This window comes from Lepus europaeus, chromosome 17, assembly GCF_033115175.1.
Source record: "Lepus europaeus isolate LE1 chromosome 17, mLepTim1.pri, whole genome shotgun sequence".
Taxonomy (NCBI): Eukaryota; Metazoa; Chordata; class Mammalia; order Lagomorpha; family Leporidae; genus Lepus; species Lepus europaeus.
Genome location: NC_084843.1, coordinates 16,184,486 through 16,205,568, shown reverse-complemented (window position 1 = coordinate 16,205,568; position 21,083 = coordinate 16,184,486). Strand labels below are relative to the sequence as shown.

The 21,083-nt window shown below is 39.8% G+C and overlaps 1 protein-coding gene across 2 annotated transcripts in view; it reads right to left on the bottom strand.

Annotated features, from left to right (window-relative positions):
• Positions 1-399: 399 nt before the first annotated feature.
• Positions 400-21,083, bottom strand: part of DCLRE1A (DNA cross-link repair 1A) — a 28,431-nt gene continuing 7,747 nt past the window's right edge. The window contains exons 4-11 of one of the 2 annotated variants that reach the window (XM_062214927.1): positions 20,475-20,608; positions 18,964-19,082; positions 16,243-16,383; positions 14,252-14,397; positions 13,163-13,317; positions 2,305-2,446; positions 765-964; positions 400-618 (exon numbers count right to left, since the gene is read on the bottom strand). In XM_062214927.1, the coding sequence (XP_062070911.1) occupies positions 804-964; positions 2,305-2,446; positions 13,163-13,317; positions 14,252-14,397; positions 16,243-16,383; positions 18,964-19,082; positions 20,475-20,608 (998 nt within the window). In that variant the 3' untranslated portion in view covers positions 400-618; positions 765-803. Of the gene's footprint in view, positions 965-2,304; positions 2,447-13,162; positions 13,318-14,251; positions 14,398-16,242; positions 16,384-18,963; positions 19,083-20,474; positions 20,609-21,083 lie in introns of both variants that reach the window. The other variant, XM_062214925.1, reaches the window with a different exon arrangement.

Sequence of the window (21,083 nt, the reverse complement as noted above, 5' to 3'; positions counted from 1 at the left end):
TCCAACTACAAGACATTTTGGAAAAGGGGAGACTGTGGAGAAAGATCAGTGGTTGCCAGGGGTTACTGGGGAGGGAGGGATGAACAAGCAGAGAAGTTTTAGGGCAGCGATTTTGGGTGACAGGACACTGGTAGACCCATGTCAATGACCATGTGTCACAACAAGAGGACGTACAACACCAAGAGTCAGCCCTAATGTAAATAAAGAACTCTGAGTGATTATGATGTGTCAGTGTGGGATCATCAACTGCAACAAATGCCCCACTAGGGTGGGGGATGTGGATAATCAGAGAGGCTGTGCATGTGTGGGGGAGACAGACTGTTCCACTCAGATTTGCTGTGTACCTAAAATCCCTCTTAAAAAAAATAAAGAAAACAAAACACCAAAGCCACCATAGAAAAGCTCATATTAACTTTTATTTAAGTATGTATATATAAAAGTTTAATCTCATAATTTTAAAGATACATAATTACTTATATATTATGCTGTCAATCTAGTTTATCCATTGTCATGAATCCTTTTGGTCCCTGAACTTGCCTTTGCTTCCTCCCTTAAGGCTTTGCGCAGAATACAGCTGCATCCAGCATCCCGGGTACTAAAGAGATCCCAGTCTCAGTTCTTTGAGGATGATGAGGGGCATTCAGCACCATGAACAAGTTGTTCGAACATAAATGAGAAAATAAAAACTATGAGTGATTTTCATGAGGTTTTTCCCATAAAGTGTATTTCATATCACTGTAGATACCACTACTCACGAGCCACACCTCAAGTACTTAGCTACGACTGAGTCCTCCATGGACTCATCAATATCCAGCTTCCAATTTCCACTCCTTAAAATACTTGTCCATTCTGCTCCTAGACCTCCAAGTGCCAGCATTTACGGTAGGTATGATTTTCTGGGGTTTCAGCCACTGGACAAAGCGTTTCATTTCTAGGTAGCTGCTGTGTTCACTATAAGGAATTCCTGCAACATCAAAGAAGAGACATATTCTACTAAGAACCAAACTAATAAAAGAATTTAAAAGCATAAAAGAGAAAAGCATTCCAGAGTATTTTTGTCAAAAACTCTTTAGTGCTTTAGAAAATACCATGTTGATATCTTTCATAAAGAAACTACATTGTTGACATCTTTTATAAAGTAAAATAACATAAAATTTAGAAGTTTAAAACTATTACTTGGGGCCAGTGCTGTGGCGTAGTGGGTAAAGCCGCTGCTTGCAGTGCCAGCATCCCATATGGGCTCCAGTTTGAGTCCTGGCTGCTCTACTTCTGATCTAGCTCTCTGCTGCGACCTGGGAAAGCAGTAGAAGATGTCCCAAGCCCTTGGGTCCCTGCATCCCTGTGAGAGACCTGGAAGAAGCTCCTGGCTCCTGGCTTCGGATTGCCTTAGCTCCAGCCATTACGGCCAACTGGGGAGTGAGCCAGTGGATGGAAGACTTCTCTCTCTCTGCCTCTCCTTCTCTGTGTAACTCTGACTTTCAAGCAAAATAAATAAATCTTTAAAAAGAAACTATTACTTTTCTACATATTTACTTAATAACATGCATTTTACAGAGCCTTGTTTAATTAGAATTTTCTTCTTTTAAAAAATTCTTTCTCTTAGACACTTCACTCAGTAATGAAGTTCAGGAAAATCTAGAAGTATGGGTAAAATGTGAAGAATAACAAGCAGAAGACTTGATTTTCAGTGTGGGTAAGCAGATCCCAGTCCACAACCCTGGCATATACAAAAAATAATAAAGAAGAAAAAGAAAACCAAATCCTAATAATCCCTTCATATCTTTATTGAAAATCGGGTACCCAGAAAAAGGGGAGGAAAGACTCTGCTTTGAGTAAACTGTGGTTTTCAGACGAGGCTGAGGGTGAGTCACCGGCAGCCATGCAGTAAACATTTTCCCTCCAGCCACATACTAACCCAACTCAGGGACATGGTAAAGCTCCTCTGGGGGAAGAAAAGCTTAGCTGGGTTTATACCTCTTGTTATCACCACATCGTGCCCTTCCTCTTCCAGCACTTGTTATCTCAGCGTCATCTGGACTTCTAGCACGAAACTACAGTACCCTCCTTCCAAGAAATTCTTGAATTTCCTCTATCACTGATCACACAGATGAATGACCTGTGTAGGTCAACATCTACCTACTGTCAAGCTCCTTATATCAGTTTACAATGGATGAGACAGGACTAGAGCTGCAGGGAGATGTTACTATTGAGTGCCTATTTTTCTTGAATCTCAGTTTTATAGCATTTCAGAAAGAATTTAAAGTCATTATAAACATTAAGCATGACAAATTTTAATAATTATACCATATATTGAAATATTTCCTTTGGTCTGGGGAATAACATCAGCCATAGTTGTTAGCTTGTCAGAATGAGTCCATCCTGTTGGTCGAAATGCCAAAATCTCATCATATTTCCCACCAAACTTCTTCAAATGACTCTGTAATCCCTGTGAAATGAAAATAACATATAATTTAATGGTCAATGGAGATAGGTTATGTGGAATAAAATGGAATGATTAACGATATTACGCTAGCACAGTCACAGGGAGTTTTTCACTTGTTAAACATTAGCTTGCAACAATTTCATGCCATACTTCTAAAGAAAAAGGATCACTGAAAAAATATATATATAAAACATTTTTTTCTGCTTTACTTATCTGAAGTTGAATAAACTTTAGTCTGGAAAAAAATGAGGTGACTTTAAACATAACTAGTTATGTATAAAAATCATAAAAATTTATTATGTAATTATATAATATACACACACATAATTATATATAAAATACTTATTATATATGTAATTATGTATAAAATTATAAGTGATAGTTGCCAAAAATATTCTCTTTCCAAAAGCTACTCTACAGAGATACTGACATTAAGACTGGTAAGCATACATACAAACGTAACTCCATGAATATCCACCAACAAAAGATGAGAGATGGTTAGAAAGATAGAAATAATTTTTATAAGAATGGTATTATACTCAGTAGAGTTATACATTTAAACAAAAGCATAATAGCATTCTTATGTGTTTAATCCTTTTCTACACAAAGATTACTTTTAAAACCCTTCATGTGGCCGGTGCCGAGGCTCACTAGGCTAATCCTCCGCCTTGCGGCCCCAGCACACCGGGTTCTAGTCCCGGTCGGGGCACTGATCCTGTCCCGGTTGCCCCTCTTCCAGGCCAGCTCTCTGCTGTGGCCAGGGAGTGCAGTGGAGGATGGCCCAAGTGCTTGGGCCCTGCACCCCATGGGAGACCAGGAGAAGCACTTGGCTCCTGCCATCGGATCAGCGCGGTGCGCCGGCCGCAGTGCACCAGCCGCGGCGGCCATTGGAGGGTGAACCAACGGCAAAGGAAGACCTTTCTCTCTGTCTCTCTCTCACTGTCCACTCTGCCTGTCAAAAAAAAAAAAAAAAAAAACCCTTCATGCTACAATTGGAAGTAATATGCTCCCTTCATAAAGCGTGAGCACAACAGAACTTCCTCAAACTAAAGTCATAATACACAATGACATTTGATAAAATTCTTAGAAAAAACATGACCAGAGTTCAATCTTTGAAAGACAAATGCTGAAGACAAAAGCAACACAAGGTCAGGCTGGCATTTTGGTGCAGTGTGTTACGCTGGCACCTGCCACGAAGGAATCCCACATCAGACTGCCACTTCAAGTCCTGGCTGCTCTGCTTCCGATCCAGCTTCCTCCAGTGAACGTGCCTGGGAAAACAGCAGAGGGTGATCCAAGTACTTGGGCTCCAGCCACCCCTGCGGGAGACCTAGATGGAGTCCCTGGCTGCTGGTTCCTGGCTTCAGCCTACCGCAGACTTGGCTGCTGCGGCCATTTGGGGAGTGAAAGATCTCTGTCTCTGTCCCCATCTCTCTGTTGCTCTGCTTTTCAAATAAATAAATAAGTGAATCTTTTTAAAAAGAAATGGCACAGGAATATAAAGCAACTAATTTCTTTGTCTTAAGATGAAAATCCAGTTTTAAAGGCTTTAACAATAAAATTCATTCCACTGATAAACTGATAAAAATCCTTTGGTTTCTTTTGTATTATAGAAAACATTTTATTAATCTGAAGTGAAATATAGCTACTATAAAACAGCCTTTTTTATTTTTACTTTTTCTTACCAACTACTATGCTTACCAAAGAAAGTTTAAATAACTAAGTTTCCATTATAATTTCTCTGGTACTGCAAATTTTTAAGTTTTTGCCTTGGTCACTCTAGGACCTCACTAATATAATGTTATTTGTTTAGTTATTTTCTTAATTGCTATTGTTCCTACTCTTGTCCTCACAAAGACAGGAAATAGTAAGTAACTGAGTTTTAGAGTAAGTATAATATTATAACTGAGAATCAGAATGCCAGCATGTCACCATATCTGTTTGTCTCTGCAAAAACATATAGAATTAGAGAACAAATTTTTTACTTTTATGAGACAAAGCAGTTACCAAAAAAACATCATGTGGCACAGGCTGGTATCACAAACATTTAGGATGCTATCATATAAGCCAGACCTGCATAAAACTGTCAACAGTCACCAGTAACCCACAAATCATAATTTGAGAACTACCTTCCTGAGGAAATTTATTAAGAATGGTTTAGGAGACAGTTACAAGATGGTAGAGTAGGGAGGGAGCTTACTGCTCTAGTCTAAGAGAAGATAGTTTAAAAAAAGTGCAGAGGGGCTGGTGCTGTGGCGTAGTGGGTAAAGCCACTGCCTGCAGTGCCAGCATCCCACGTGGGCGATGGTGCAAGTCCGGCTGCTCCACATCCCATCTAGCTCTCTGCTGTGGCCTGGGAAAGCAGTAGAAGATGGCTCAAGTCCTTGGCCCCTGCACCCTTGTGGGAGACCTGGAAGAAGCTCCTGGCTCCAAATCTGCACAGCTCCGGCTGTTGCAGCTAATTGGAGAAAGAACCAGTGGATGGAATACCTCTTTTTCTCTGCTTCTCCTTCTCTCTCTGTGTAACTCTGATTTCAAATAAATTAATTAATTAAAAAAAAAGTGCAGAGAAAAGTACAATCTCAGAGAAGAGTTAGGGAAAAAACAGCAGAGGAAACTCTATGCAAATTAGAGGGACACAGTCAACCTACATGAAGGGCATGGATGCCCACAACTCAGGACCCCAGCAGCCAAGACCCTCCCCACCAGCATTGGAGTGTGAGGTGGGACCAGACTGCAGCAGCCCAAGCCACTGGTGATAAAGCTGCAGGAAGAGCCTAGAGGGAACCCGGCTTGGAACCCCGTAGGGGATAGCGTATCTGCCAAACTAGAGGAGGAAAAAAAAAAAAGGAGGGACACATTTCTCTCTCCCCAATCACCTTACAACAGTGTCCTGTAACAAGCCGAAAGAGCAGTCGCCATTTTGGACATACCTAACAGCTGAGCCAGCTCATTTCTGCGCGCAGCAACCAGCAAGTGGAGATTCCTCACTCTGATGGGGAGAACTAACAGGGAGCTGGGTGCTTGTGACTGTGGGAGGCCTGTGTGCCGGGACTGTGAAAAAAACTGAGCTGTGTGGGAGGACTCACGGTGTGGCTGGGACTCTGGGCAGTCACTGTGGGAGACTTCACACGCTCAGGACATCCTGGTTACCTGGTGAGGGACATTGCTGGGGAATCTGAGCTTACACTGAGGACTGCACAGATCCTTTGTGTGGTCCTTGGGGTAGAGCAGACAAATATTATATGCACTGGGGCTAGCACTCAGACACAGGTCTCCTTGGAGGAAAGGAGCTCAGCTGAGCAGAAAAAACTCCCTTCTGACTTAAAAGAAAAAAAGATTTACCATGTCAAACCTGGGTATGTCACCTTAGACATGCCTTGCACCCTGGAGAACTGAACAGAGCTCCCTGGCCACACCCACCACGCACCTCCAGATATTCACTGAAAGCAGAAACTCACACTTATCTACAGAGGAATAGTACAAAGACAAAAGCCACCACAGCGGAAAAAGCAAAGAAGAAACCAATGAGTATTTCCACAAATGCTGAATAACACACCAATTCAAGAAACAAGAATAAGGAAGACAATATGACACCCCCAAAAGATCACAATACTTTAATACTAGATTATGAAGATGATGAAATTGAAGAAATGCCAGAAATGGAATTCAAAAAGTTGATCATAAGATTACATAGAAGTAATCAGAAGCACAAATGTACAAACTACTAAAATTCGTACATGCCATGAAAGAAAATTTCTCCCATGAAAATGAGATCTTAAAGAGAAATCAAAATGAAATGAAGAATTCAATAGAACAAATACAAAATGCAGTGGAAAGCCTTAACAGTATCGGTAAAGCAGAAGAAAGAATATCTGACTTAGAAGACGAAACACATGAAATTATACAGTCAGACCAAAAACAAGAAGAGGAAATTAGAAAACTAAAAAATACTGTTGAGAATCTACAGGATACTATCAAACAACCCAACATACAGGTTCTAGGTGCTCCTAAAGGCATGGAAAAAGAGAAAGGATTAGAAGGCCTTTTTAGTGAAATAATAACAGAAAACTTCCCTAATTTGGAGAAAGAAAGGGACACCCAAGTACAAGAGGCACATAGACCTCTGAATAGACATGACCAGAAAAGATCATAACTACAACACATCATAATTAAACTCACCACAGTAAAACATAAAGAAAAAATTCTAAAATGTGCATGAGAGAAACACCAGATTACTTTCAGAGGATCTCCAATTAGACTCACAGCAGACTTCTCATCAGAAACCCTACAGGCTGGGAGAGAATGGTGAGATAAAGTCCAAGTCTTAAGAGAAAGAACTGTCAATCCAGAATACTTTACCTTGTAAAGTTCTCATTTATGAATGAAGGTGAAATAAAGACCTTCCATAACAAAGAGAAATTGAAAGACTTTGCCATCACCCGTCTAGCCCTACAAAAGATGCCTAAGGATGTGCTGCAAACAGAAACACAGAAACATGGGCATCACTATGAAAGAAGGTAAAGAAAGAAAATCTCCCAGTGAAAGTTCAAAGGAAATTCAAAGTAAAACATAGGAATATTTTTGCAAAAAAGGCAGGGCAAAGTTGTTACTTATTAATAGACACCTTGAATGTAAATGGCTTCAACTCTCCAGTTAAAAGACACAGACTGGCTAAACAGATTAAAAACAACACCCATCTATTTGCTGCCTACAAGAAACACATCTCACCAACAAAGATGCATGCAGACTGAAAGGACAGAAAAAGATGTTCCATGCCAACAGAAACCAAAAAAGATCTAGTGTAGCCACCCTAATTTCAGAGAAGATAGACTTTAATAAAAAAAACTTGCTAAAAGAGACAAAGAGGGGTACTATGTAATGATTAAGGGATCAATTCAACAGGAAGATATAACTATTATAAACATATATGTACCTAATTACAGGGCACCTGGCTATTTAAAAGAAATGTTAAAGGATCTAACAGGAGAGACAGACTCAAATACGATAGTAAAGGGGGACTTCAATACCCCCACTTTAAGCAATGGACAGATCAATCAGAAAATCAGTAAGGAAGCAGCAGATTTAATAAACACTATAGAACAAATGGATCTAACAGATATCTACAGAACTTTTCATCCTACAGTTTCAAAATAAACATCCTCCTTGGGAGTAACAGAACTTTCTCTAGGATTGACCACATACTGGGCCATAAAGCAAGTCTCAGGAAATTCAAAAAATTGAAATCACACCACACATCTTCTCTGAACACAATGCAATAAAGCTGGAAATCAGCAACTCAGGAACCTCTAGAACATATGCAAACACATGGAGATTGAACAACATGTTCCTGTTTGAACAGTGGGTCATAGAAGAAATCAAAAGAGAAATCAAAAAACTTCTGGAAACAAATGGAGACAACAATACAACATATCAAAACTTATGGGAGTTGGCCGGCACCGTGGCTCAACAGACTAATCCTCCGCCTTGCGGCGCCGGCACACCGGGTTCTAGTCCCGGTCGGGGCGCCGGATTCTGTCCTGGTTGCCCCTCTTCCAGGCCAGCTCTCTGCTGTGGCCAGGGAGTGCAGTGGAGGATGGCCCAAGTGCTTGGGTCCTGCACCCCATGGGAGACCAGGATAAGCAACTGGCTCCTGCCTTCAGAACAGCGCGGTGTGCCGGCCACAGCGCGCCAGCCGCGGCGGCCATTAGAGGGTGAACCAACGGCAAAAGGAAGACCTTTCTCTCTGTCTCTCTCACTGTCCACTCTGTCAAAAAGAAAAAAAAAAAAAAAAAAAAAAAACACCTTATGGGATTCAGCAAAAGCAGTGTTAAGAGGAAAGTTTGTAGCAATTGGTGCCTACATCAAGAAATTGCAAAGGCATGAAATAAATGACCTATCAATGCATCTCAAGGATCTAGAAAAACAGCAAACCAAACCCAAAACTAGTAGGAGAAAAATAATTAAAATTAGAGAAAAAAAAATCAATAGCCTTTGTATAAACAGACAATGCCAAGGCTGAGATTGAACTTCTAAGATCAATCCCATTCACAACAGCTACAAAAAAAAAAAAAAAAATACGTTGGAATAAATTTAACCAAGAATGTCAAAGATTTCTACAATGAGAATTACAAAATATTAAAGAAAGAAAAAGAAGATGGAAAAATCTTCTATGTTCATGGATTGGAAAAATCAACATCATCAAAATGTCCATTCTTCCAAAAGCAATTTACAGATTCAATGGGGATACCAATCAAAACACTGACAACATTCTTCTCAGATCTAGAAAAAATGATGCTGGTGAACCAGACAGCAGGAATGGTACTATTGACAGTGTTTCATGGGTTTTCAAGCATGCCTTGCACATCCTGTAAACTGTTTTTAGGTTTACCTCTTCACAAAAAATCATCACCTCTGTTGCAACAAAACAGTTCTGGCTGGTACAAAATTGGCTGCAATTACTAACTAAAATATAGCACGGTAACGATCAACTTCTGGCCTGTGTTTTGAAAATACAGGATCTTTTTAAAATGGTACCATGACATGGTGAAATTAATCGAGGAAGGGGCAGAACTACTGAAGGCAATCCCAGGAAAAATCTGTCCCAGAATTACATCAGGTGCTAACGTCAGAAGGGGAGCAGTGGACACAGTCTTCACCTTCTGGAAGCTTACAGTAAATAAATCTCCACTTAGAGGGCAATAAACCCCCAGCTTCCGGGTCTTTTTTAATAGAAACCACCACCTACTTTTAAGAAATTATTTATTTATTTATTTGAAAGGCAGAACCACACACACCCACACCCACACCCACACACACAGAGTAAGACAGCAATCTTCTGTCTGCAGATTTATTCTCCAAATGGCCACAACAGCCCAGACTGGGCCAGGCTGAAGCCAGGAGCCAGAACTTCAACCAGGTCTCCCACACGGGTGGCAGGAACTTAAAACTTGAGCCATCACCCACTGCTTCCACTCTGATATGGGATGTGGGAGTTTCAAACAGCAGCTTAACTCATTGCACCATAACGCCCACCTCCAACTGCTATTTCTTAGCTTGTTCTAACTCTCGTTATCTATGCCACCATCAGCTCATAGGGGCCTTCAGGGTTATCTTTTCACAAAGGACTCATTTTTTAGTATGAAATCTTAGAAGTGATAAATGCAGATTTAATGAGTATTGAAAATATACTCGAGGAAGGTATTTGGCAGAGTGGTTAAAATGTTGCTTGGGACACCCATATCCTACATCAGAGTGCCTAGGTTCTAGTCCTGGCTCAACTCAGAGTCCAGTTTCCTGCTAATGCAGACTCTGTGAGGCAGTGGTAATGGACCAAGTGATAGGTAACTGCCACCCACACAGATGACCTGGATTAAATTCCCAGCTCCTTGCCAGCATCTGGGGGAGTGAATCAGCTATTGGGAATTCTCTCTGTCTCAAAATAACAACAAAAAATTTAATAGGCTGAATAACTCCAGATCACTCCCTTTTCAAGGACATAAGCCTTAAAGAAATTCAAAATTTTATTCACTAAAAGCAATCTGAATTTATAGCTATCTAGAAATTTTAATTTTTGCTAAGTTTGAATTTGTAAATATATGATCTTTAAAAGGCCTCGGGTAGCAGAAACCAGTCTGCAAAGTTGCAGGCGGTGAGGGAACTGATTCCTGTGCCAGGCTGATGAGTCAGTTTCCCTGCCTGCATTTCAGATCTTGCTCAGAAATATTACTAGATCAATTTTATCTCATCTAATTTCTCCTTACCTCTCACAATATAAAAATCTTCATCCCTTCTGACTACAGCAGCTCCCTTTCTGCACCTCCCTCTGCCATCAGCATATCTGGATCCTCTTCTTGGCCAAGCTCTGCTTCCTGTCTCCATTTCTCACTTCCTATTCACTCTTCTCCTTTCTGTTCTGGAAAGCAGAAAACTCACTCTTTTTTATTCAACTTCATAATTTAAAAGTTTTAATATATTCGCAAAGTTGAGCTAACACCGTACTAATTCTGGAACATTTACACTGCTACTAAAAGAAACCCTACACCTACTGGCATTCACTCCCTAGGACTCTTCTTTAAGAGCTGGCAACCACTCGTCTATTTTCTGTCTTTACGGAGTTCAGCATTCTGGACATTTCAGACAAATGAAATCATAAAATATGTAGCCTTTTGTACCTGGCTTCTTCCACCTGGCATGATGACCTCAAGGTCCACTCACAGTGGACCTTATTTCATTTTATAGATTTTATTTTTTATTTATTCATTGATAATTTGATGAGCATTTGGATTATTTCTATCTTCTGGCTATTATAGATAATACTGCTACGTATTTTTTCCTGTAGAAGTTTTTGCGTGCACCTATATTTTCAGTTCTCTTGGGTACACAGGACTAGAATGGCTGGGTCATAGGGTCACTCCACACTCAACTTTAAGGAATTACTAGGCTGTTTTCTAAAGCAGCTGTACCATTTTCCAATCTCACCAGCCAAGAATGAGGCTCCCAATTTCTCCATATGCTCACCGATTGTTGCTGTCTGTCTTTATTGTAGCCATTCTGTGGTTACTTCTGGCTAACCACATCTTACTGTGCTTTGGATTACAGTTTCCTGATAGCTAACAACTCTGAGTCTCTTTTCACATGCTTATTGGCCATTTGAGCATCTTCCTTGGTGAACTAGCTTTTCATTTATTCCACAAGTCTTTGCCATCTGGCTTCCTCTAACATCACTTCACTCAGTTTTGGTGTGGGTTATCAAAGAAGTTCTAATTGTCATTCTCTTCTATTTGATCTCTCTGGAGCATACAGTACTTCTGGACACTCTTTCTTGAAAGTTCTTTATGTCTCTCATTTATATAATACCCTGACTCCTCCACCCCAATAACTTGTTCAGCTGGAACAAACAAAGTTAGAGGGAAATAAAACTGCAAACTAAAAATAATAAAAGATAGTATACCCTCCTCTGGATAGCAGTTTTCATTGTTAGGATTAACTGGCGTCTCATTAGTCTCCAGAGAAATTGGATGCCTCTCAAATTTAAAATAGATTTGCAAAGCTAGCTTAAACAACAATGGACAAAATTATACCTTGGTTATTCCTAAAATTTTTATGAATTACATACTTATGAAAATAAGCCACAAAAATGTTACCTTAATCTCACGAACAAAGGAGCAGTTATACTACAGAGAATTTCCTTACTCAAGGGAAAGACCTAAAACATTAATTTTCTTTGTACAACATGGATTATTATTTATAAGACAGACACAGGAGTCAGCATCCTGAATTATTTCAAAAAATTCATTATAAATTATATCATGAACACACAGCAAATTTATCCCTTGGAATGAATACTAGAACTTTTTCTCAGGATACACTTTCACTATTTTATTTAATTCTCTCAATTTTCAATATGTCAATGTTTTAGAAACTCTAACACAGAACAGAATAGACCTGACGTAAGACCTCCAGAGAGTCTTCTACTCATTTCCCCATTCACCTAGAAAGAACTGGAAAACTGTCTTCAAACCACGAGGTTTCAATGACCAGACAGGTGCATTCTTTTCTATTTTTGTCCCTTTCTATACAGAAACGCTAGTTCTCTAGTTCTTAAATTCCTGGTGGGCACAAAAATTACACTATACAGCTGCACATACAGAAAAACTAAAAGCACTTACAATCCCCTTTAAAAGATTTTTTAGGGAAAATTTTACTATAGGTGTAACTCTACTGTAATTGTGTTCCTCTAAGTTAAATGAATATAAAATGGGATTGCAGTTTACAATTATTCGGGCTCAGAAAACAATACTCCAAAATACAGCACCTTGGTATGCTGATTATTTTAAATTAAAGACCTCTGGAGAAGAGCAGATGCTGGAAGAGACTTCACTCTGATACTCCTTTATCTACTTAAAGATCAAGCCCATTGGCCGGCGCCATGGCTCAACAGGCTAATCCTCCGCCTTGAGGCGCTGGCACACCGGGTTCTAGTCCCGGTTGGGGCGCTGGATTCTATCCCGGTTGCCCCTCTTCCAGGCCAGCTCTCTGCTATGGCCCGGGAAGGCAGTGGAGGATGGCCCAAATGCTTGGGCCCTGCACCCGCATGGGAGACCAGGAGAAGCGCCTGGCTCCTGGCTTCGGATCAGCATGATGCGCCGACCACAGTGGCCATTGGAGGGTGAACCAACGGCAAAAAGGAAGACCTTCCTCCTTGTCTCTCTCTCTCACTATCCACTCTGCCTGTCAAAAAAAAAAAAAAAAAAAAAAACAGATCAAACCCGCCAAAGAATTACCTTTGGTCCGTTCAGAGTTTTCGCTAGCTAAACTCATTCTGCAAGAAGGAAGATTAAAGAATATAACCACAAATGGATTTTGTCACAAGCTATTCTCTGTCCCCAGGTCCATTCAATTCCCAAACTGAATCATTCATTGTTGTATGAGTATTCGGCCCATTTATCACCCAAAATAATGAACTTCACCTCAAAATTGTCACACTTCCCTTCTCCTTCTCCCCAGTGAGGAACAGTGTAAAGGCATGTGGTTCTCACTGGCTAACCACACTCCTGTGAATGTCCTCTGGGCAATTGATAAATCTGCATATCCTTTTCTGCTGTTAATTGCTATCTTCTGTTCGTCTGTTCTGTTCACTTCCGTAAAACTTCAGGGTACACAATCATCACATTCTTTTCAAGTTTGTCTCAGAAGACAGAGCGTTTGGATGCTTACCTTGAAATTAATTTGCATCATTGGGAGAAGGTGAACCAATGAACTGCACATATCTGTAGTGATGAGGGAATTAATTTCTGGTATATTGAGGCACCGTAATGTTTTATATTTTTCTTGGGACATACCCACTTTTGAACCTAAAACGTCAGCAATGGCTGAGGGAAAGGAAAATGTTAAAAACAGTAAAATGACAGCTTGTGAAAAAATAATAAAACCACAACTGAGTTAATTTTTAAAATAAGAATTTACAAAATAAAAATAAATTCAAAATATTCACACTTTTATGATATATTAAAAAGGCCGAACAATTCTGTAGGTTGACTGGATAAAATAAATGGTGGGAAAGTCAAATAATTTATTTTTAAAGCCTTGTTACTTATTATTTGAAAACTTCAAAAGATATTTAGAAAGGGGTAGTGAAAGGGAAGAACTGATTCGGGAAACTTAAAATCCTGACACTTTCACTTCTTTCAGGTTGAGCATCCTTTATCCAAAATGCCTGGACCGGAAGTATTTCAAGTTTGAGTTTTTTAGATTTTGGAATATTTGTGAAGACTTTACCAGTTGAAATCTCTAGTTTGAAAATTCAAAACCCCAAAGGCCCTGGAACCTAAAATACTTTGATTAGGTAAACAACATTAAGTTTCAGGTTCTGGAATATTTTGGATTGTAGATTTTCAGATTACAGGCAAACTGCAGTTACACACCCAGAGGTCATTTACCAACAAAAATTAAAACTGTTGTTTAAAATAATTAAATGCTTATCCTCAAAGAATACAGCACTATAACTAACTACGCATTAACCATTTGTTAAAGTTTATTTAAAAATAATGGAACATGGATATTTGTGCATAAACATCTTATAGATACAAAGGTTAAGGTAAGCATACTTATGATTTTCCCATTAAGTTAAGCCTTTCGAAGTTCACATGATTCAAACTTTTAAATTTTCCTTCAGCTTTAAAAGTAACATTGAATCATTTCAGGAAATAAATGCCAAGTGCAACCACAGAGACTGAAAGGGCTTTATGAAAAAAGAATCTGAACTGTATAATATATTAATGTAAATTAGATACAGCTATCACCCACCTAGGAAGACTTTCTCTTTTCCAATAGAATAGGTGCCACAGACAATGAGAGCACGTGGGTTTAGAGTTACAGCCTCAAAGGCAGTGTTGATGGCGAACTGGATAACCTCTTGCTGAGATGGAAAGGTATATTCTGGGCTGCAATACCTGAAATATGGAAACGTACTTATTAAAAGAACAACTACAAAGCCATAGTCTTAAACTGGATCCTATTTTAGAAAAATAAGCTTTAGCAAATCCCATACAATGGTGGTATAATATGTTAAAACCATGACAGCTATCTTTTATCTTACTGTCTGAGGTTAAAATAGTTATTACCAGTTATTGCTAACTTGTGATGGAATTATAAGCTCTCACATAAATTTTTCATTTCATTAACCTCAATTTAAAAAACTGCAATCCGAAGACCTGTTTCTTCCAAGACTGTTTCTAGCCAGATAGCTATTTCACTTATGAATTATAACCTCAGTCACTATCACAGAAAATATTGATAGTAATTATATTTGGACTAAAGAGTTCTGCTTTAGAAAGAATTAAACTTTTGAAACTAAACATGAATTTAATAAAGTGGTTTTAGATCAAACAATTAATACATGGTTGATACAGTCTCTTCTTACAGATACAGGAATACAACATATCCAGTAAGTTCTAACTTGACACACATAGTGAAAAATTAAGCCTAAACTACTACCTGTATACACTTGGAATGAAAAGTAAGCAATTCTTCAATAAAAAACTAGTAAACTGGGGCTGGTGCTGTGGCCCAGCAAGTTAAGCTGCCGTCTGTAGCACTGGCATCCCTTATGGGTGCGGGTTCAAGTCTTGGCTGCTCCACTTCCAATCCAGTTCCCTGCTAATGCACCTGGGAAAGCAGCAGAAGATGGCCCAAGTCCTTGGGCCCCTGCATCTACATGGGAGACCTGGAAGAAACTCCTGGCTGCTGGCTTTGGCCTGGTCCAGTTCCAGCCATTGTGGCTATTTGGGGAGTGAACTGGTGAATGGAAAATCTGTTTCTCCTCTTTCTCACTGTTTCCTTGCCTTTCAAATAAATAAATAAATCTTTAAAAAAAAGAAATAATAAACTACAAATACCAAAGAAACATTTTTCCTAATTTTGAAAATTGTTTTTGATAGTTAACCACCAGGAAAGAAGAAAAAACTTAGTCTTTTAACTTATAAAAATCCACAAAGAAATTCAGAATTGCATGTAGAAGAGTATCAAGTAGCAAGGTAGTTTTTTTAAACTTATTGTTACATAATTTACTACTTAAATTATATATAAAAGAACAGAAAAATTAGATATAGTGTGAGAAAACTAGATGTGGAAAAGCCAACCCACCAAAGCTACTTCTTGAAACAAGTTGAAATAGTTAATTATCTCTAACAAATTGATAAGGTATTTTAATGTATATTATATATATGTAATTTAATGTAAGTACATACATCTTTTATCTGTCAATTATGACTTAATAAAGGTGCAAAGAAATACATATAACACTATAATACGATAGCTTATGTCATAATATTGATAGTACTTAGGAATTCAAAGTTATTATTTATATATTACCTCTCTGAGAAAAGAATAAAACTAATTTTAAATACTGAGAATCAGAATCAAATTCTGGCCTCTGTTTTCTCTTCACAATTATATTTAACAGCTACACAGATACTTTGAATGGTTAATCTAAATGGCTGCTTTCCTAAAGGCTGTCCTTCAAATTCTTCTTCCTTACATCAGTAATAAGATTCTTATATAAATGTACTTTCAAAAATAAATGGCAAAATAATTGAACTGTAGTCAATTAAGTCATGTAATAACAAATTTGCCCTTAAGCAAAGATTTTTTAAAATAGCATCTTTCTGATAAACAGCCTTAAAGTAAAAAGAGGCGATAAGCCATCATTTAGATGACCTACGCGAACACTCAAATTATTCATGAAATACTGAGCCAGCGCTGTCCTGAGAAATGGAAGCCTCCAAAGGCTCTCTTACGTGGTGTCCAAGTACAGCACGTGGACTTTCTGGCCCGCAAGAAGAGAACGTTCCATGCTGGGGTTTGCCCGGAAGTCTCCAGTGTGCAACATGACAGTACCGTTAGGAAGATGAAAAAGGATCATGGCGGCACCTGGACAGCTGGACACAAACAGTTTCTTAAAGGAATATTCTTAACACAGAGCACTTAAATCAACAAGTTAGCACACTTTGTCAGGTGACCATCGCAACACAGCATTGAACTACAGACGAAATCCAATACTTAGAGGAAATTTACACTTAGCAAGTCTGGGTTGCTCAAACTCATACGTTCGCAAGAAAGCCTGCTTTCAGGACTAGCACTTGGCTGGCTCCTGGGAAATTGGAATTCCAAGCTAAGCCCCTGGAATACAAACACTGTGCCTGAGAAGTGTTTTGTATGTTTGAGGCATGGCTCTGTGGTACTAACTTGATCAAACAGGTTATGCTAACTACCTGATCTATACTGAATTCCTCAATAAAGTTGACTTAAATAAATTAGAACTCAGGGAGGGCATTCGGCCTGTGAGTTATGATCGTATCCTGTAGAAATACCTGGGTTTGACATTGGCTCTGGCTCCTGACTTCAGCTTTATGCTAATATAGACCCTGGGGAGCAGCAGGTGATGGCTCACATGATTGGGTTCCTACAACCCAAAGGGAAACTTGAACCGAGTTCCTAGTTCCCAGCTGTGGCCTCTAGTCTGACCCCTGGCTCTTGTGGGCATTTGCAGGAGTAAACAAGTGGATGGAGGAGCTGTTTCTTGGTCTCTCAAATTAATAAAACATTAATCAGCACTCTAGTTGAGAGGTAAGAGAAAAAAGCACGCAAAAACTTAAAGGCAACCTAAATAGCATTGGTCTGGATTTTAGGAAACCTAGATTTAGTCTCACATTTTTCTTTAAACATCTGCAATCTCTTTGGTATAGGAGACTGACATTCTATGAAAACAGGAAGAAGCACAGTTGACAACTGCATTTTGGCATCACTGAGTACTCACATTAAAAAAAAAAAAAAGAAAAAAAAATGGAACCCATTTCTGTAACCATAATGAATACATCTTCCTTTCCCTTTCACATTTTAATTAACAAAAAGCTAACTGCTCATCTTGTGACTAATTAAAATGTCTGTTCAGTTCAATAAATAAACAGTGCTTGCTTGAGAATTCCAGAAAGCAGCCTTGAGTGAGGCAGCTGAAGCTGCAGAGTAATCTGGCTCACTACAGCCAGCATGACCGGAGGACTAGATCTGTGGCTGCAAGCTCAAGTACCCGCTGTGACTCTACCCAGCCCCTTCTCACCTGGCTGGAGCCCAGCAGGCAGCCAGCCCTATCCCTTGCTTCCCTTGGTTCTGACTCTCCCTTTACTTCCCCTTTCTGCTCCCTTCAAAAGTCCTCCTGTGGGGCTGGTGCTGTAGTGTAGCAGGTAAAGCAGCCACCTGCAGTGCTGGCATCCCATGTGGGCGCCAGTTCGAGTACTGGCTGCTCCACTTCCGATCCAGCTCTCTTCTATGGCCTGGGAAAGCAGTAGAAGATGGCCCAAGTCCCTGGGCCCCTGCACTCATGTGGGAGACCCGGAAATAGCTCCTAGCTCCTGGCTCCTGGCTTCGGATCAGCGTAGCTCCGGCCGTTGCAGCCCTCTGGGGAGTGAACCAGTGGATGGAAGATCTCTCTCTCTGCCTCTCCTTCTCTCTGTGTAACTCTGGCTTTCAAATAAATAAATCTTAAAAAAAAAAAGTCCTCCTGCTAATTTACAAACTGGGAAAAGCCCTTTTGAGACTGAAGTTCTCTGCTTTTCTCCCAAATGCTAGCCTCTTGAATAAACCTGTTTCTTTGTGTCAACTCTGATCTCTGGTGAATTGGCTGTTCAGCCTGAGCAGCCCAAGCCCAAGTTTAACAGTATCATATGCAAGAAAAAAAATCTCCCAGATCTTGAATAGCTAAAGCCTGAAAGATTTCTTGGTTTGCGTGTGTGTGTGTTTGTGTGAGTGTGTGTGCACAAGAATGTGCACGGGCAATTCTCGGAATTACATGGAATACAAGCTGTTAACTTACATAAATAAAATACCAAATGGTGATCTTGTGAAGATTAGCAGCAATATGTTAAAGTGTTTTTAAAGTAATAAGATCGAATATCATACGTCAAATATAGCAATTTAAACTGGATAAAAATGGGTTAGATAACATTGAGAAGCTATCTAGATTTCATTTCTGATTCTACATTTGGGAACTTTATTTTTTAAAAGATTTATTTATTATTTGAGAAGCAGAGTTACAAAGAGAGAGAGAGAGGTCTTCCATCCTCTGGTTCACTCCCCAAATGGCCGCAATGCCCAGAACTGGAACAATCTGAAGCCAGGAGCATCTTCCAGGTTTCTCATGTGGGTTTAGGGGCCCAAGCACTTGGACCATCTTCTACTGCTTTGCCAGGCCATAGCAGGGAGCTGGATCAGAAGTGGAGCAGCCAGGACTTGAACTGGAGCCTATATGGGATGCTGGGCTCTGCAGGCAGAAGCTTAGCCTACTATGCCACAGCGCAGGCTGAGAACTTTTTTTTTTCAAAAATAGAAATGTTTTATTCAAGTTGTAAGAAATATCAACCACATTAATTTTAATAAAAAAGTTGTTACATAACCATGCCAGTGTGTTTTCCTTTTGAACATTTAAAGAATGAGCTACTATTGATATAACTTTTAATACTTACTGATTGGCATCAAGCAAAACAACTTTCACACCATTCACTACACATTCAGTGTCCATTGGCAATGTATGGATATATTGTTCTTGCACATGAAGCTTGTTTTTCAACAAATTGCCAGTTATCTGCAAAACAGGATATGCTTATTGCTGATATAAACACTATTTTATTTCATATCTAATTTAGAACTTCAGTATCTTAATAATCTCCCTGTTTTTCCACTTAGATTCACATAAACACACCACCACGCCAGAACAACTTCTTTATTCAATCATGTCACTCCCCTGCTTGAACAGTCACTGGCTCTCCCTTACCTGGAGAAAGTCCATCATTCCCAGTATGAGGTACAAAACCCCTTTTGATCTGGTCCCTGCTCATTCCTTTGGGTTTCTCTCTCGCCACTCCCTGTCTCCAGTTCTCACCATTCTGAATTATCTGAAATGCCTAGAAAGGCTTGTTAACCGTTCTTCACATAAACTCTACTCTCACCTGTAACGCTCTCTCCTCTTTCCTCTGCTGGATTCCGAATCAGAGGGATCTGCATTCAAACTCGGGCTCTGCCACTTGTTATGACTTGGCAGATGTCACTGAACTTCTCCAAACCTCAGAAGCCTCACTAATAAAAACAAGACACTTCAGGAGCACCGTGAGGATTAAGACAAATTCTAGCTACAGTCCTGAGTTTCAGAGGTTAAAATGTGTACCTCGGAATAATCAGTTCAAAGTATCTCTTCCCCTACAAAACTTCTCCTAACCTGAGCCTGGAGGAGAGTAAGGCACTCCCTTCTCTCTGTTCCCAGGCACTCTACTCATTCTCTGCTGACACTTCAGTCCTGGTATGCTTTCATTTGTGAATCTTTCTCTTGGGGGCTTCAAGCTCCTTAAAAGTCAGGCATTTTGCCATGTGTATCTATTTAGCACTCAAAGAATGTCTACAGAATGCATTTGAGGTTTTTTATTTTTTTGGTATACCAATTTTTCCCTTGTAATAAAACATGTTTCTTAAAAACTGACATCAACTCATTTTAGAACCTCAATGTAGAGGCCGGTGCCGCGGCTCACTAGGCTAATCCTCCGCCTTGTGGCGCCGGCACACCGGGTTCTAGTCCCGGTCGGGGCACCGATCCTGTCCCGGTTGCCCCTCTTCCAGGCCAGCTCTCTGCTGTGGCCAGGGAGTGCAGTGGAGGATGGCCCAAGTGCTTGGGCCCTGCACCCCATGGGAGACCAGGATAAACACCTGGCTCCTGCCATCGGATCAGTGCGGTGCGCCGGCCGCAGCGTGCCTACCGCGGCGGCCATTGGAGGGTGAACCAACGGCAAAAAGAAGACCTTTCTGTCTCTCTCTCACTGTCCACTCTGCCTGTCAAAAAAAAAAAAAAAAAAAGAGAACCTCAATGTGGAATCCCCTATCTTTTCTAGCAGAATGACAGATCTTACAGTTTTTGTTTCCTTTTAAGCAACTTGCTTACAAATCTGCCCCAATGTACAAAGTCCTTATTTAGAACACTAAAACTTACCTCAGTGCAATAAACTGGAAATGTGGAGTTTTTAGACAACCCCGCATAATGATCAGAATGAAAATGTGTGAGAAAATAGGCGGAGCAGCCTTCAATCACGCCATACTGAAAGGCATCCACCGTAAAGCCAGCTTCTGCAATAGACAGCAACACGGCAGGATGAGCGAGCGCCAACAAGGTGTCAATGTGATCGTAACGAGCCCTCTATCCTCTTTGTAGCTCATTTCCAATTTAACACTAATGTATTTAAAAATGCATCACACATAAATTTAGCAAAAAGTTATATCAGAAATGGGAACAAGTCATATTTCTACTGAACAACCCCAGAGATTTTTGTGCTTGTAAATAACTGCACTCTCCCCCACCAAAAAAAAAAAAAAAAAAAAAAAAAAAAATCAAAATCCTAATGCTACAAATCAATCGCTTGTTTAGTGAATAGCTTCATGACACATGCCAGGCAGCTAAAATTCTTTACTTATGCAAAACAGCAACAAGGCTAACTTTCTTTTAAAGCATGAATTCCCAATGGGGACACCATGAATATGCTTTTATGTGGGCAAAAAGTGGTTGAGGGCCAAAATAACCTTAAATATTATAAAAGTCTGTGGC